Here is a 15,989-nt window from a genome sequence, read left to right on the forward strand (position 1 = left end):
GATGAAACAAAGCTGGGTGGCAGGGTGAAATGTGAAGAGGATGTTATGAGAATGAAGGATGAGTTGGACAGGTTAGATGATTGGGCAGATGCAGTTTAATGTGGATAAATAAGGTTATCCACTTTGTGGCAAGAACAGGAAGTCAGATTACTATCTGAATGGTGTCAAGTTAGAAAAAGAAAGTACAATGATATCTAGGTGTCCTTATTCATCAGTCACTGAAAGTAAGTATGCAGGTACAACAGGCAGTGAAGAAAGCTAATGGCATGTTGGCCTTCATAACAAGGGGAGTTGAGTATAGGAGCAGAGGTCCTTCTGCAGTTGTTCAGAGCCCTGGTGAGACCACACCTGGAGTATTGTATGCAGTTTTCATTTACAAATTTGAGGAAGGACATTCTTGATATTGAGGGAGTGTAGCATTGGTTCTCGGGATGGTGGGACTGTCATCTATTGAAAGATTGGAGCGACAGAGCTTGTATACCGAGGAATTTAAAAGGATGAGAAGGGATCTGATTGAAACATTATTAAGGCAATGGACAGGCTAGAGGCAGGAAACATATTCCTAATGTTGGGGGAGTCCAGAACTATAGGGCACAGTTTAAGAACAAGGGGTAGGCTATTTAGAACTGGGTTGAGGAAAATCTTTTTCACCCAGAGAGTTGTGGATCTGTGGAATGCTCTGCCTGAGAAGGCAGTGGAGGCCATTTCTCTGGATGCTTTCAAGAAAGAGTTAGATAGAGCTCTTAAAGACAGCTGAGTCAAGGGATATTGGGAGAAGGCAGGGTACTGATTGTGGATGATCAGCTATGATCACAGTGGTGGTGGTGCTGGCTCAAAGGGTCAAATGGCCTACTGCTGCACCTATTGTCTGTAGCAACCCTATAACAAAACACATTGCTTGTAGTTTTCACTACAATATCTTATGGTAAGATATCATGAAAATCATGGAATGTTAATTTATAATGCATGTGATGACCATTGTCATTCTGTTAAAATGTAGCTGCACTGTAAAACTGGAACCTTTTCTTTTTAGTTTCCTGGTGTGCCGATTGAGTATTTGTCACAGTTTTAAACAGATTACCTTCACGACTGAAAATTGTGGGCAGGACATATGGAGGTAATTCCAAATGCAATCACTCTGCTGGTGTTAATGGAGCAGCGTTTCTTTGTGCCACAGATCGTAGTACAATTAAGTTAGTTACTTCCAGAATTAGCATAATTTTAGTACTGATTGCACTACTTCACAGATTAATTTATCATGTCTTCTGGGTCACATTTGGCCCAGCTGCTTTGAATTATCTGTGAATGATCTACATAATATAAACCATAAAAGCACAGTGCCAGATTTCACTGCTAATTTGCCAGACACACAGGACAAATGCTATTTGGCAATAAATAAGATTGGTGCACACACTTTGAAAGCACTCTTTTAATTCATGGTATACTAAATAATATGCAAAATGGTTAGAATACAACTTCCCTTTGAAACAGCAAGAAGGAACAACTATTGAAGGAAAATAATAAATATGCCAAGGCTATGCCCCAGTTTATTCATCATAGATGCAGTGCAGAGACAGAATGATTACAGGACAGAGACCACCACTGAACATTAGAATCTCAATGTTGCTGCAACTAATTGTAACTGTAGTACCAGGATGGACCCGTGATTTCACACAAGTGATGGAGGCCTGAATTTGGGACTAGTTGGCCAATAAAGCCCAAGAATGTCAGGAGGCCGACAGGAGGGAGCAGAAGCAACTGTAATGGCTTTACTGCTATGGAGAAATTTAAATATAGTTGCTGTTGCTATATTAAAGGAAAATAAAAAGTTAACATATAATGAATAGTTGCCTTTTAAAGATGGTATTTGGGGCACATTTATATCTTTCATGTTCGAGGAGAGGGTATTGGGTAAGATTCTTACACACCAATAATCCTTGGAGCTGGTCTTGAAAGTCCAGGATCCTTGACAGGTTCAGACACTCAAGGGCCATTGATAGTGGGACCAGACTGGATCTGGGACTGGAGGCCAGACACCAAAGATCACTGACCGAGGCCCAACACCAAAGATCATTGACCAAGGCCTAGACCAGGCTCAGGCCAGGGACGTGAAACCAAATCATTCAGGGACCAAATACAGGCTCAGGCCAGGGACGTGAAACCAAATCATTCAGGGACCAAATATCATAGCAACAGAGACTTTGGATCCAGTCAAATTTTTTGTCCAATGCCTTATCCAAATCCACATCCAGCCTTGAGCTGAAGTTCTGCACAGGAGAGCACAGCATTACCATGATTATAACATTGGGGTAAACCGCTTACATCTGGATGGAAAACTCAAGGTGAACAAACCAATGTACCTGAAAACTCCTTGGATACAAAATAGGGTTGATATCTCCCCTTACTCTTTGTCCTCTTTCTCCTGATTCTCTCATTCACCCCTCCTCTTCATACTCCATACCATCCATTGTCTTTTGCTGTGACTCCTTATTTAGTCTCATCCTCTCTTGTGCCCCCTTTTCTACACCATCTCATCACTCTCATATGTTCATTAAGCTTTTGTAACTTTTTCCTGACACAGTAGCATTTATCAGATCTATAACTCAGAGTTCTCTACATTCTAATTTATATTTTCCTTTTTTCCATCCACTGTATCCCACAATTTATAATTGCTCCTTCACTGATAACCATGGCTATTATTTTTGATGTTGGTTTGATTTAGAAATATTTTCTGCAGTTTCTGAATTTTCATGGGATTTGAACAATCTCATCTTGGGTCTTCATTGGAAGCAGACTAGTTGCAAAGGGATATTCAACCCCTCTTATTGCTGGCTCCTCTGGCAGAATCAGAGGATTGCTGGCTCCTCTGGCAGAATCAGAGGATTACTGGCTCCTCTGGCAGAATCAGAGGATTGCTGGCTCCTCTGGCAGAATCAGAGGATTACTGGCTCCTCTGGCAGAATCAGAGGATTGCTGGCTCCTCTGGCAGAATCAGAGGATTACTGGCTCCTCTGGCAGAATCAGAGGATTGCTGGCTCCTCCGGCAGAATCAGAGGATTACTGGCTCCTCTGGCAGAATCAGAGGATTACTGGCTCCTCTGGCAGAATCAGAGGATTGCTGGCTCCTCTGGCAGAATCAGAGGATTACTGGCTCCTCTGGCAGAATCAGAGGATTGCTGGCTCCTCTGGCAGAATCAGAGGATTACTGGCTCCTCTGGCAGAATCAGAGGATTGCTGGCTCCTCTGGCAGAATCAGAGGATTACTGGCTCCTCTGGCAGAATCAGAGGATTGCAGGCTCTTCTGGCAGAATCAGAGAATTGCTGGCTCCTCCGGCAGAATCAGAGGATTGCTGGCTCCACCGGCAGAATCAGAGGATTGCTGGCTCTTCCGGCAGAATCAGAGAATTGCTGGCTCTTCCGGCAGAATCAGAGGATTGCTGGCTCTTCCGGCAGAATCAGAGGATTGCTGGCTCTTCCGGCAGAATCAGAGGATTGCTGGTTCTTCCGGTAGAATCAGAGGATTTCTGGCTCTTCCGGCAGAATCAGAGAATTGCTGGCTCTTCCGGCAGAATCAGAGGATTGCTGGCTCTTCCGGCAGAATCAGAGGATTGCTGGCTCTTCCGGCAGAATCAGAGGATTGCTGGCTCTTCTGGCAGAATCAGAGAATTGCTGGCTCCTCCGGCAGAATCAGAGGATTGCTGGCTCCTCCGGCAGAATCAGAGGATTGCTGGCTCTTCTGGCAGAATCAGAGGATTGCTGGCTCCTCTGGCAGAATCAGAGGATTGCTGGCTCCTCCGGCAGAATCAGAGGATTGCTGGCTCTTCCGGCAGAATCAGAGAATTGCTGGCTCTTCCGGCAGAATCAGAGGATTGCTGGCTCTTCCGGCAGAATCAGAGGATTGCTGGCTCTTCCGGCAGAATCAGAGGATTGCTGGTTCTTCCGGTAGAATCAGAGGATTTCTGGCTCTTCCGGCAGAATCAGAGAATTGCTGGCTCTTCCGGCAGAATCAGAGGATTGCTGGCTCTTCCGGCAGAATCAGAGGATTGCTGGCTCTTCCGGCAGAATCAGAGGATTGCTGGCTCTTCTGGCAGAATCAGAGAATTGCTGGCTCCTCCGGCAGAATCAGAGGATTGCTGGCTCCTCCGGCAGAATCAGAGGATTGCTGGCTCTTCCGGCAGAATCAGAGAATTGCTGGCTCTTCCGGCAGAATCAGAGGATTGCTGGCTCTTCCGGCAGAATCAGAGGATTGCTGGCTCTTCCGGCAGAATCAGAGGATTGCTGGCTCTTCCGGCAGAATCAGAGGATTGCTGGTTCTTCCGGTAGAATCAGAGGATTTCTGGCTCTTCCGGCAGAATCAGAGAATTGCTGGCTCTTCCGGCAGAATCAGAGGATTGCTGGCTCTTCCGGCAGAATCAGAGGATTGCTGGCTCTTCCGGCAGAATCAGAGGATTGCTGGCTCCTCCGGCAGAATCAGAGGATTGCTGGCTCCTCCGGCAGAATCAGAGGATTGCTGGCTCCTCCGGCAGAATCAGAGGATAGCTGGCTCCTCCGGCAGAATCAGAGAATTGCTGGCTCTTCCGGCAGAATCAGAGGATTGCTGGCTCCTCTGGCAGAATCAGAGGATTGCTGGCTCTTCCGGCAGAATCAGAGGATTGCTGGCTCTTCCGGCAGAATCAGAGGATTGCTGGCTCTTCTGGCAGAATCAGAGGATTGCTGGCTCTTCCGGCAGAATCAGAGGATTGCTGGCTCTTCTGGTAGAATCAGAGGATTGCTGGCTCTTCCGGCAGAATCAGAGGATTGCTGGCTCTTCCGGCAGAATCAGAGAATTGCTGGCTCTTCTGGTAGAATCAGAGGATTGCTGGCTCTTCCGGCAGAATCAGAGAATTGCTGGCTCTTCTGGTAGAATCAGAGAATTGCTGGCTCTTCCGGTAGAATCAGAGGATTGCTGGCTCTTCCGGCAGAATCAGAGGATTGCTGGCTCTTCCGGCAGAATCAGAGGATTGCTGGCTCTTCCGGCAGAATCAGAGAATTGCTGGCTCTTCTGCTTTTCTAACCATTTTCCTTCCACTTATAGAGCAAAAATCAGAGCAGTACATCATTGAAAATCTCCCCATGTGTCTTTGAATTTTAAAATCGACGATGCTACCGTTGAAATGATAGGAGGATGTTGCTGCTTTACTTTAGACATTTTTACAAATCTTTTGTAACATTAATCTTAAGGATTAAAATTTCCTATGATTGTGTTATGATTTTCACTGTCACCAGTTGATGAGTTAAACTGGAGGAGAATATTATCTGCTTTATCATCTGCAGAGTATGTTATTCTGTTTGCTGGTCTAATGTTCCACTCTATCTGCTACACATGACATTTAACAGTTCGACCATTACTCAAGCTTGAAAAAAATCAATTTTCAGTGAGAGCTCAGGGATATTAGCCTCTGCCACATTTAATTTTAATGACATTATGGAAAAAAAAACACTGGAGTACATTGACATCATTTCACTTGCAATCCTTTGTCTTCCTTTTACCTGAAATGGACCTATTTATCCCATTTTTTCCTCCCCCAAAACAAATCACATTAAGAACTACTTTTAACATAGTAGATAATATTAACCATAAGTAAATGAAAGATTTTCATTCTCCTAGGCAAATGACAGGCTGTATGCCCTTTCTGTAACATTTAAGTGAAGTCTGATACCAATGTATTGGTTTGAAATTATCAATACAACTTTATATTGAAAGTCTTCACATTAATTTTATAGCATAACAATAAATACAATCAATGTACATAACCATATAACCATATAACCATTTACGGAGCGGAAACAGGCCATGTTGGCCTTTCGAGTCCGCACCGGTTCACTGATTTTGTGCGACCTCTTCAGGCATTGGTGATTTTAAGTGGAGTGTATCTTTGAGAATTTTAACATCTATCCATAGGTATTCTGTACTTTGGATGTGATATCTCAGAGGACACTTCCTTCTGCATTAATGGCAGAATATCACAAATCTACATTTTATTCAAAATACTCTGTCATAATCTATAGAACAAGGAGATTCAGGCCTATTCTTACATATGAATGTGTGCAGATTTTTTTTAAAAAAAAGAAATGCATAACCTGGGTGAACTCCCTACTGTGACCTCCCCATCTGCAAGCTGGATTGATACCACTTTGAAAGCAGAGCATAGAAGTGATCTTTTATCTCAAGTAGCGAGTAAAAGACTACACCTCAGTTACAACCTCGACTCAGACTGTCTATAAAGTGGCTTCAATTCTTGGAGCATAAATCCATCTCAAAGAACTGAATGTCTTTTTTAAATCGATGGTGGGTTTATCTTATACTTTGAAGCAGTCCACCATATTGTCCATCAAATAATGAAAATGTTTAACTTTTGGAGGGGTCTTCTGAAAATGGGGATTTTACAAGGCTGGTGAATCCCTTTCATAATGAAATATTCACAATCATTCACATGTGCGGTACAATACCCAAGTTACCAGTAATTGTATTATTCTCTTTGGAAGGTGACCATTATTATGAAGACCAACATTTATTACCTGATTAGCCTTGAGAAGGCAATGGTCAGCTGCCTTCGTAAACTGCTGCACTTTGTCCCTCAGGGTTTTGAATTCAAGGGTTTGAACAAATGAAAAGGGAACAGCAGCACACTGGCCTTGAATTTTTGGCTTTAATTTTTAATTCAATAAAATTGCTTTTGACATACAATAAGCACTATATATAAATATAAAAAATGCAAAATAAGATTTTCAGAGACTTAATTTGAAATTATTCTGATGACTGAATTTTCACAGGGTCTATGCTCATTCTTTATTAATGCCATTTCTCCTAAACTTCTGTTACATATCTCTCGATGTTATGATAGAAGTGGCAGGCAACTCTTGCAAAAATTCACCCTGAATATTATAAGAAAAAGTAGTTAATTATTGAATTAGTAATGCAGGTGATTTGATCTGTATTTAATTGTGTGTGTGTGTAATTTGACAGGAATATTTCTGAAGAATGGGAGACTGGACTTTCCTTGGAAGACTGCTGGATAAAGTTCAGTCACAATCTACAGTTGTGGGGAAGATCTGGCTCACTGTGCTGTTTGTTTTCAGGATCCTATTGCTTGGATCTGCTGCAGAGAAGGTTTGGGGTGATGAACAAGCTGACTTCATTTGCAACACTCGCCAACCTGGTTGTGAAAATGTCTGCTATGACGAAGCTTTTCCCATTTCTCACATTCGCTTTTGGGTTCTTCAGATCATTTTTGTTTCAACACCTACCTTGTTATATCTTGGGCATGTGTTACATGTTGTTCATTTAGAGCGAAAAGAACACAAGTCAACGGATGAATCAGTGGGTAATTTCAGAAGTGTGAAGAAACGACCAAAATATATTGTAAATCAAGGAAAAGTAAAAATACAAGGGATACTATTATTTACCTACTTAATGCATGTTTTGTGTAAAATTTTGTTTGAAGTTGGTTTCATTGTGGGTCAGTGGTATCTCTATGGATTTTCTTTGGGTCCAATATATGTGTGTGGAAGATATCCCTGCCCACATATTGTTGATTGTTTTATTTCACGCCCTACAGAGAAAACCATCTTCATCATTTTCATGCTGGCTGTGGCTTGTCTGTCGCTTCTTCTAAATATAGCTGAAATAGTTTATCTTGTTTTCAGGCAGATAACTATTTCAACACAGAAGAGGTATCACAAACATGCCCCTCCCCACTTTGCTGCTGAATCCTTTGATAAACTAAAACTTCCTGCTGAGGTGTCTATCTCCAGTTCTAAAGCAAAACCTTTTAGTACAGAACCATGCAGTAGCCAGGATTCCCAGTCTGAGAATACCATTAATTACGAGATTGAAAAGTGTAGTGAGGAGAAGAAAGAATATATAGGAAAATAAAGTATGCACTATTCAAAAATTAATGCTTTGTTCCAGAGAATAGTAGCCAAAATAGTACAGTAATTCATGAATAAGAACATAGTGAGGTAATATTGATGATATCCTTTCACTATGCATGTCAACCTAAACAATTTATAATGAGTTATAAAGCAGTTTATTCTGCCATGACAGAAAGGGCCAGAGTTATCAGAAATAGAATAAGATTTTATGGTCATGAACAAGTCATGAAATTCAGTGTTATACAGCTGCATTCCAGTGTCAAAGCATTCATATTATAACCATCTTACAACAATAACATAAAAAAGTGTATGAAAAATAAGGCAATGTCTTTAGTTCAATGATTATTCAGGAATCTGATGGCAGTGGGGACAAAGCTGTCCCTGTGCTGCTGAGTGCTTGTCTTTAGGGTTCTGTACCTTTTTCCTGTTGGTGGCAGAATGAAGAGGGCATAGCTGCTTTTTTAAGCAGCCATCTAATGTAGATGTCTTCGATGGAGTGAAGTCTGGTGCCTGGCCTCTGGAATTTTTTTTTCTTGTCCTGAGATTTGGCGCCTCCATACCAAGCAGTGATGCAACCAGACAGAATGATCTCTATGGTACACCTATAGAAGTTTATGAGAGTCTTCGGTGACATAACGAATCTCCTCAAACACCTCACAATGTATAGCCGCTGATGAACCTTCTTCATGATTACATCATCATGGAGGTTCTAGGACAGATCCTCAGAGATGTTGATACCCAGAAATTTGAAGTTCTTGACCCTCTCCACCACAGAGTCCTCAATGAGGACTGGGTCACGTTTCCCTGACTTCCTCCCAAAGTCCAAAATTATCCTCTTGGTTTTGCTAACATTAAGCGCAAGGTTGTTGGTGTGACACCATTCAATGAGCTGATCTATCTCCCTCATATAGGCTTCGTCATTGCACTTTGTGATTCTGCTGACAACTGTGGTGTCATCGATAAATTTTTAGATAGCATTGGAATTGTGCCTGGCCACACAAGTAGAGCAGTGTGCTAAGCATGCATTCTTGGGATGCACCTGTGTTGATAATCAATGAGGAGATTTTTTTTTCCAATTCGTATTGACTGTGGTCTTCTGATGAGACAGTCAAGGATCCAGTTGCAGAGGGGGAGGGGGGTACAGAGGCCTAGAGTTTGTAACTTCTTGACCAGCACTGGTATTGAAGGTGTATGTATGCGTAATATATATTATATTATATATACACACACATTAGTGCTGAGCATTATTGTACTATCAGTACTTTTATACTTGTTTATTTGCTGACACACTTGCTTTTATTCAAAGTTAGTCGTAAATGCCACTATTCTTTGTACTTCTGATTAGATGCTAATTGTATTTCATTGGGTTTGTACTTGGCACAATGACAATAAAGTTGCATCTACTCTAATCTGTTCTAATATATGAATGCCTTCAGCAAATAACTGAACCAAAATGTATAACTTTTTGACATTGGTACATTTTTCTGCAGAAATCCCTGAAGATATTGTTCTAAAATTATACAGTTCATTTGTGTACAAATGGTAGTAATATACGAGCACATTTCTAAAACTGCTATTTGACAAAGGTGACAGAGCAATGTTATCATGATGTAGATAGATGTTAACATCAACCTTTTATTGTTTGAATTGATTTTTACTATCTGAGTGTTTCAATAACAATTGGTCAGATTACCCCTGATCCTACCTGCTGTCAGATCCCACATTAACCTGAGCATACCACTTAACTTTCATGGCCATGTTGCTCCCAGTGACTTTGAGACCTTGTTTCTGTGACTGTACCATGAGTGGATTAGGCCATTATTGGTGACAAGATGCTAGTCGATGCAAGTGGTCCTCACCTGTGTACCTCCAATTTGTGCTGTCAAATATCTGTTTCACTCTTTATTTTATATTTGAATTTATTTAAATAATTTTTAAAAATTCAAATGTATGTAGTCAAAGCAATTAAGATACTATTACTTAATTTAAAACTGACATTAAAAGGAAACACAAAATTAATGGGTCTATGCTTGATGGCTCATCTGTGTTTGGTGGAATCAAAAGAGTGAGTGGATACAAAGTATATCCGATTCCTCAGATCAGGATGTTATGAAAAATGATGAATAAATAAATATTAAAGTGTTAACAAATGTCTTTGTGCAAGATACAGGTGGCTATATTAGACAACAGCTAACATTTCTACAAGTCTTCTTCACGAAAGGTTTAATAGAACTTTAGATGACTTTTTAAATCTTATTTATTAACCTGTCATAAGTTCATTGAAAATGTTTAAATCTTGCAAATAGGAATGAAGAAATTTTAAATGTTAATAATTTAATATCACTTTTTTATTCATGTATTAACAAAGATACAGAAGATAAAAACCAATACCTGTCATTATATCTGTTAAAAATCTCAGAACATATTTTTTAAAAATGAGGTAATACCTGTGTTTTAGTTAGTGGGGCTAAATAAAGAAGATCATCTGAATTGTACAAGTAAGCTGTGAGTAGAGTAGCAGCAGTTGAGAACCTGAAACAGGGAAGAACACTAGGCAAGGTAAAAAAAATCTTGCACAGCATGGGAACTAGGTTTTGTCTAGCTTTGTTTGAAAGTCATATACATGTCTTTGGCTTGGCTTCGCGGACGAAGATTTATGGAGGGGTATGTCCACGTCTGCTGCAGGCTTGTTGGTGACTGACAAGTCCGATGCAGGACAGGCAGGCACGGTTGCAAGGGAAAATTGGTTGGTTGGGGTTGGGTGTTGGGTTTTTCCTTCTTTGCCTTTTGTCAGTGAGGTGGGCTCTGTGGTCTTCTTCAAAGGAGGTTGCTGCCAGCCGAACTGTGAGGCGCCAAGATGCACAGTTGGAGGCGATATCAGCCCACTGGCGGTGGTCAATGTGGCAGGCACCAAGAGATTTCTTTAAGCAGTCCTTGTACCTCTTCTTTGGTGCACCTCTGTCTCGATGGCCAGTGGTGTGCTTGCCATAGAACACGATCTTGCGAAGGCGATGGTCCTCCATTCTGGAGATGTGACCCACCCAGTGCAGTTGGGTCTTCAGCAGCATGGATTCAATGCTTGCGGACTCTGCAAGCTTGAGTACTTCGATGTTGGTGATGAAGTTATTCCAATGAATTTGAGGATGCAACGGAGACAGCACTGATGGAAGCATTCTAGGAGCCATAGGTGATAACGGCAGAGGACCCATGATTCAGAGCCGAACAGGAGCGTGGGTATGACAACGGCTCTGTACATGCTGATCTTTGTGTGTTTCTTCAAGCGGTTGTTTTTCCAGACTCTTTTGTGTAGTCTTCCAAAGGCACTATTTGCCTTGGCGAGTCTGTTGTCTATCTCGTTGTCGATCCTTGCATCACATGAAATGGTGCAGCCGAGGTACAACATTCTTTACTGACAATAACCACACCAGCAGTGTGAGTATAAGACAGCCTTAATAAACTAATATGTACACTAAGAGGTCTTGTCTCTCTGCAAGACGAACCTGGAAGGCTAGACTGTACTGCTCCGTACTGCTTTATATACAAGGTCACTGGGATGATTCCTGGTGACCTAGTGGTGTAATTACATATCACCACACATATGAAGGATTTTCTTTCTTTGGCTTGGCTTCACGGACGAAGATTTATGGAAGGGTACATCCACGTCTGCTGCAGGCTCATTGGTGACTGACAAGTCCGATGCTAGCTATAGAGGGTGTGCAGCGCAGATTTACAAGGTTAGTTCTAGGGATGGCGGGGTTGACATATGCTGAAAGGCTAGAAAAACTGGACGTATCCGATGGAGTTTAGAAGGATGAGGGGGGACATGATTGAGGTATACAAAATTATCAGGGGGATAGACAGGGTGAAGTCTGATTACTTGTTCCCAATGATGGGGGAGACGAGGACTAGAGGGCATAGTTTAAGAATACAGGGTAGGCCCTTTAGGACGGAGATGAGAAAACATTTTTTTTACCCAGAGAAGTGTGAATCTGTGGAATGCTCTGCCACAGAGGGTGGTAGAGGCAGATTCGCTGATTATGTTCAAAAGGAGTTAGATAAGACTCTAGTGGGCAAAGGAGCTAAGGGTTATGGGGATAAGGCTGGAAAGGGGTACTGATGGTAGTGATCAGCCATGATCTGTAAAATGGCGGTGCTGGCTCGACGGGCCGAAGGGCCTACTCCAGCTCCTATTGTCTTTTGTCTATTGATGTGGGACAGGCGGGCACAGTTGCAGCGGTTGCAAGGGAAAATTGGTTGGTTGGGGTTGGGTGTTGGGTTTTTCCTCCTTTGTCTTTTGTCAGTGAGGTGGGCTCTGCGGTTTTCTTCAAAGGAGGTTGCTGCCCGCCGAACTGTGAGGCACCAAGATGCACGATTGGAGGCGATATCAGCCCACCGGCGGTGGTCAATGTGGCAAGCACCAAGAGATTTCTTTAAGCAGTCCTTGTACCTCTTCTTTGGTGCACCTCTGTCTCGATGGCCAGTGGAGAGCTCGCCATAGAACATGATCTTGGGAAGGCGATGGTCCTCCATTCTGGAGACATGACCCACCCAGCGCAGTTGGGTCTTCAGCAGCATGGATTCGATGCTTGCAGACTCTGCCAGCTCGAGTACTTAGATGTTGGTGATGAAGTCATTCCAATGGATTTTGAGGATGGAGCAGAGACAGCGCTGATGGAAGCGTTCTAGAAGCCGTAGGTGATGTCGGTAGAGAACCCATGATTCAGAGCCGAACAGGAGCGTGGGTATGACAACGGCTCTGTACATGCTGATCTTTGTGTGTTTCTTCAAGTGGTTGTTTTTCCAGACTCTTTTGTGTAGTCTTCCAAAGGCACTATTTCCCTTGGCGAGTCTGTTGTCTATCTCATTGTCGATCCTTGCATCCGATGAAATGGTGCAGCTGAGGTAGGTAAACTGGTTGACCATTTTGAGTTCTGTGTGCCCGATGGAGATGTGGGGGGGCTGGTGGTCATGATGGGGAGCTGGCTGATGGAGGACCTCAGTTTTCTTCAGGCTGACTTCCAGGCCAAACATTTTGGCAGTTTCCGCAAAACAGGACGTCATGCGCTGGAGAGCTGGCTCCGAATGGGCAACTAAAACGGCATCATCTGCAAAGAGTAGATCAAGGACAAGTTGCTCTTGTGTCTTGGTGTGAGCTTGCAGGCGCCTCAGATTGCGTGCGGTACCGGATGTGAACACCGTCTTCATTGTTGAGGTCTTTCATGGCTTGTTTCAGCATCATGCTGAAGAAGATAGTAAAGAGGGTTGGCGCGAGGACGTAGCCTTGCTTCATGCCGTTGTCAATGGAGAAGGGTTTGGAGAGTTCATTGCTGTATCTGACCTGACCTTGTTGGTTTTCGTACAGTTGGATAACCATGTTGAGGAACTTGGGGGGGGCATCCGAGGTGCTCTAGTATTTGCCAAAGCCCTTTCCTGCTCACGGTGTCAAAGGCTTTGGTGAGATCATCAAAGGTGATGTAGAGTCTCTGCACTTTTCTTGGAGCTGTCTGAGGGCAAACACCATGTCAGTAGTTCCTCTGTCTGCGTGAAAGCCACTCTATGATTCTGGGAGGACATTTTCGGCGACACTAGGTATTAGTCTATTAAGGAGAATCCTAGCGAAGATTTTGCCTGCAATGGAGAACAGCGTGATTCCCCTGTAGTTTGAGCAGTCTGATTTCTCACCTTTGTTTTTGTACAGGGTGATGATGATGGCATCACGAAGGTCCTGAGGCAGCTTTCCTTGGTCCCAGCAGAGCATGAAAAACTCATGCAGTTTGGTACGCAGAGCTTTTCCGCCAGCCTTCCAGACCTCTTGGGGGGGATTCCATCCATACCTGCTGCTTTGTCACTTTTCAGTTGTTCAATTGCCTTTTATGTCTCTTCCCGGGTAAGGACCTCATCCAGCTCTAGATTCAAGGGTTGTTGAAGGAGCTGGAGCAGGGCATATTCTTGGACTGAAAGGTTGGCACTGAAAAGGGATTGGAAGTGTTCTGACCATCGATTGAGGATGGAGATCTTGTCGCTGAGGAGGACTTCGCCGTCTGAGCTGCGCAGCGGGCTTTGGACTTGGGGTGAGGGGCCGTACACAGCCTTTAGTGTTTCATAAAAACCCCTGAAGTCGCCAATGTCGGCGCTAAGCTGGGTTCGTTTGGCGAGGCTAGTCCACCACTCATTTTGGATCTCCTGGAGTTTGCGCTGAAGGTGGATGCATGCGAGACGGAAGGCTCATTTTTTCCCTGGCCAGGAAGGCTTTGCAAGGTGAGCCTGGTGGGCAGATCGCTTCTTTGCCAGCAGCTCCTGGATTTCCTGGTTGTTTTCGTCAGTGGATTGCAGTAAGGTCATTTTTATCTGATCCCAGAGGGTTTCAGGAGACGTGTCTGTGAGGCAGTTTGCATCCTTGAGCTTTGCTTGGAGGTTTTCCTGGAAGTTTCCTCTCACTACATCTGACTGCAAGTTTCCAACATTGAACCTCTTTCTGGGGGCTCCACTGTTCTTGAACTTTGGCTTGAAGTGAAGGTTGAGCTTGCAGCGAACAAGCCGGTGGTCAGTGTGGCATTCCGCGCTGGGCATGACCCTGATGTGGTGCACATCTCGTTTGTCTCTTCCTCACACCAGAACGTAGTCCAGAAGTTGCCAGTGTTTGTATCCGGGATGCATCCAGGTAGTCTTCAGGCTGTCTCTCTGCTGGAAAAGGGTGTTAGTAATGACAAGCCGCTGTTCTGCGCAGAGTTCCAACAGGAGGGGCCCGTTGTCATTGCACTTACCGACACCATGCTTGCCAAGGATTCCTGGTCAGGTTTCGGAGTCTTTGCCGACACGAGCGTTGAAGTCGCCAAGGATGACAACCTTGTCGGCTGTAGGGGTGCGTTGGATGAGGTTGCTCAGATCAGTGTAGAACTTGTCCTTTTCTGCTGGTTCCGCCTGAAGGGTTGGAGCATAGACACTGATGAGAGTGATGCGTCGCTTGTTTTGAAGGGGGAGTCGCATGGACATGATCCGGTCAGAGTGGCCTGTCGGGAGGTTTTTGAGTTTGGAGACAATGGAGTTCTTGACCATGAAGCCAACACCAGATAGGCGTCGTTCAGCCTGAGGCTTGCCAGACCAGTAGAGTGTGTAGCCCGCGCCGTGTTCTTGGAGGCTGCCTACATCCACAAGGTGGACTTCGGTGAGAGTGGCTATGTCAATGTCGAGTCTGAGGAGTTCATGTGCGATGAGGGCAGACCGACATTCAGGTTGGTGGCTGTCAGCCTTGTCTAGCATGGTTCTGATGTTCCAGCATGCTAGCTTGAGTTTGTGTGCATCTTTTGAGGGGGAGGATGTGGGCCTGCGCAAAGGAGATTTTAGGTGGAGTGCAGTGCGCGCAGTACTGGCCCCACCCTTTACACCCATGGTTCGTGTGCTGTGGCCAAGCAAGCTGGGACGTGGCAGCGAGGTCCTTGGGTCATAGGTTTTATATTGGAGTGACCTTCTCCTATGCAGGTTGCTTAACTGGACTGAAGAGGCCTGCCTCCCCTTTTAGGTCGAACCATTTCTGGAGATCTGCGACCGCTGTCCCCAGTTATGGAGTGGTGCACCCTGGAGTCGGCCTGCGTGTGTTTACTCCTGCCGCGGCCGAGTAAACGGGATGCAGCATTGGTTGAGAATCAGAAAGAAAAGTTCTAGTAGAAATTTTTCTTTAAGACTGGAGAGAACTCTGCAATGGAGTTCACAGTTGTTAGTGTTTAGACTATTGGTTTTTGAGGTGTGTATTAAACTCTGAAATACACTAATACCACCTCAAAAGCCAGAGTCTGCTTATGTGGATCAATACAAATTATGGGATACATCTACATTGCAATGACATGTTTCTTTATGAAATACATCTCTGCTTGTTGTAATGTTCAATGGTGAAATAAATGCATCTGAGAAATTGCATCTTGTGTGAACAAAAACACCAGATTTTTTTTCCTTTTTTTTTAAACACTATATAATGGATTTGTTTAAACATCAGAGGAAAGACAAGGAACTAGGAGAACAGAAGAATGGTTGTGTGATAGGTGGATACTTAGAGAGTTTGAAGAACACAAATGGTGATG

General features: G+C 43.7%; 1 protein-coding gene across 5 annotated transcripts in view; it reads left to right on the forward strand.

Moving 5' to 3' along the window:
• LOC138736814 (gap junction Cx32.2 protein-like) overlaps positions 1–9,933 on the forward strand; it is a 28,865-nt gene extending 18,932 nt beyond the window's left edge. For 3 of the 5 annotated variants that reach the window (XM_069886866.1, XM_069886868.1, XM_069886867.1), the window contains exons 2-3: positions 1,034–1,117; positions 7,007–9,933. In XM_069886866.1, coding sequence (XP_069742967.1) covers positions 7,022–7,915 — 894 coding nt within the window. In that variant the 5' untranslated portion in view covers positions 1,034–1,117; positions 7,007–7,021 and the 3' untranslated portion in view covers positions 7,916–9,933. The remainder of the gene's footprint in view (positions 1–1,033; positions 1,118–7,006) is intronic. The other 2 variants (XM_069886865.1, XM_069886870.1) reach the window with 1 other exon arrangement.
• The last annotated feature ends 6,056 nt before the right edge of the window (positions 9,934–15,989 follow it).

The sequence above is a fragment of the Narcine bancroftii genome, chromosome 6 (genome assembly GCF_036971445.1).
Source record: "Narcine bancroftii isolate sNarBan1 chromosome 6, sNarBan1.hap1, whole genome shotgun sequence".
Classification (NCBI taxonomy): Eukaryota; Metazoa; Chordata; class Chondrichthyes; order Torpediniformes; family Narcinidae; genus Narcine; species Narcine bancroftii.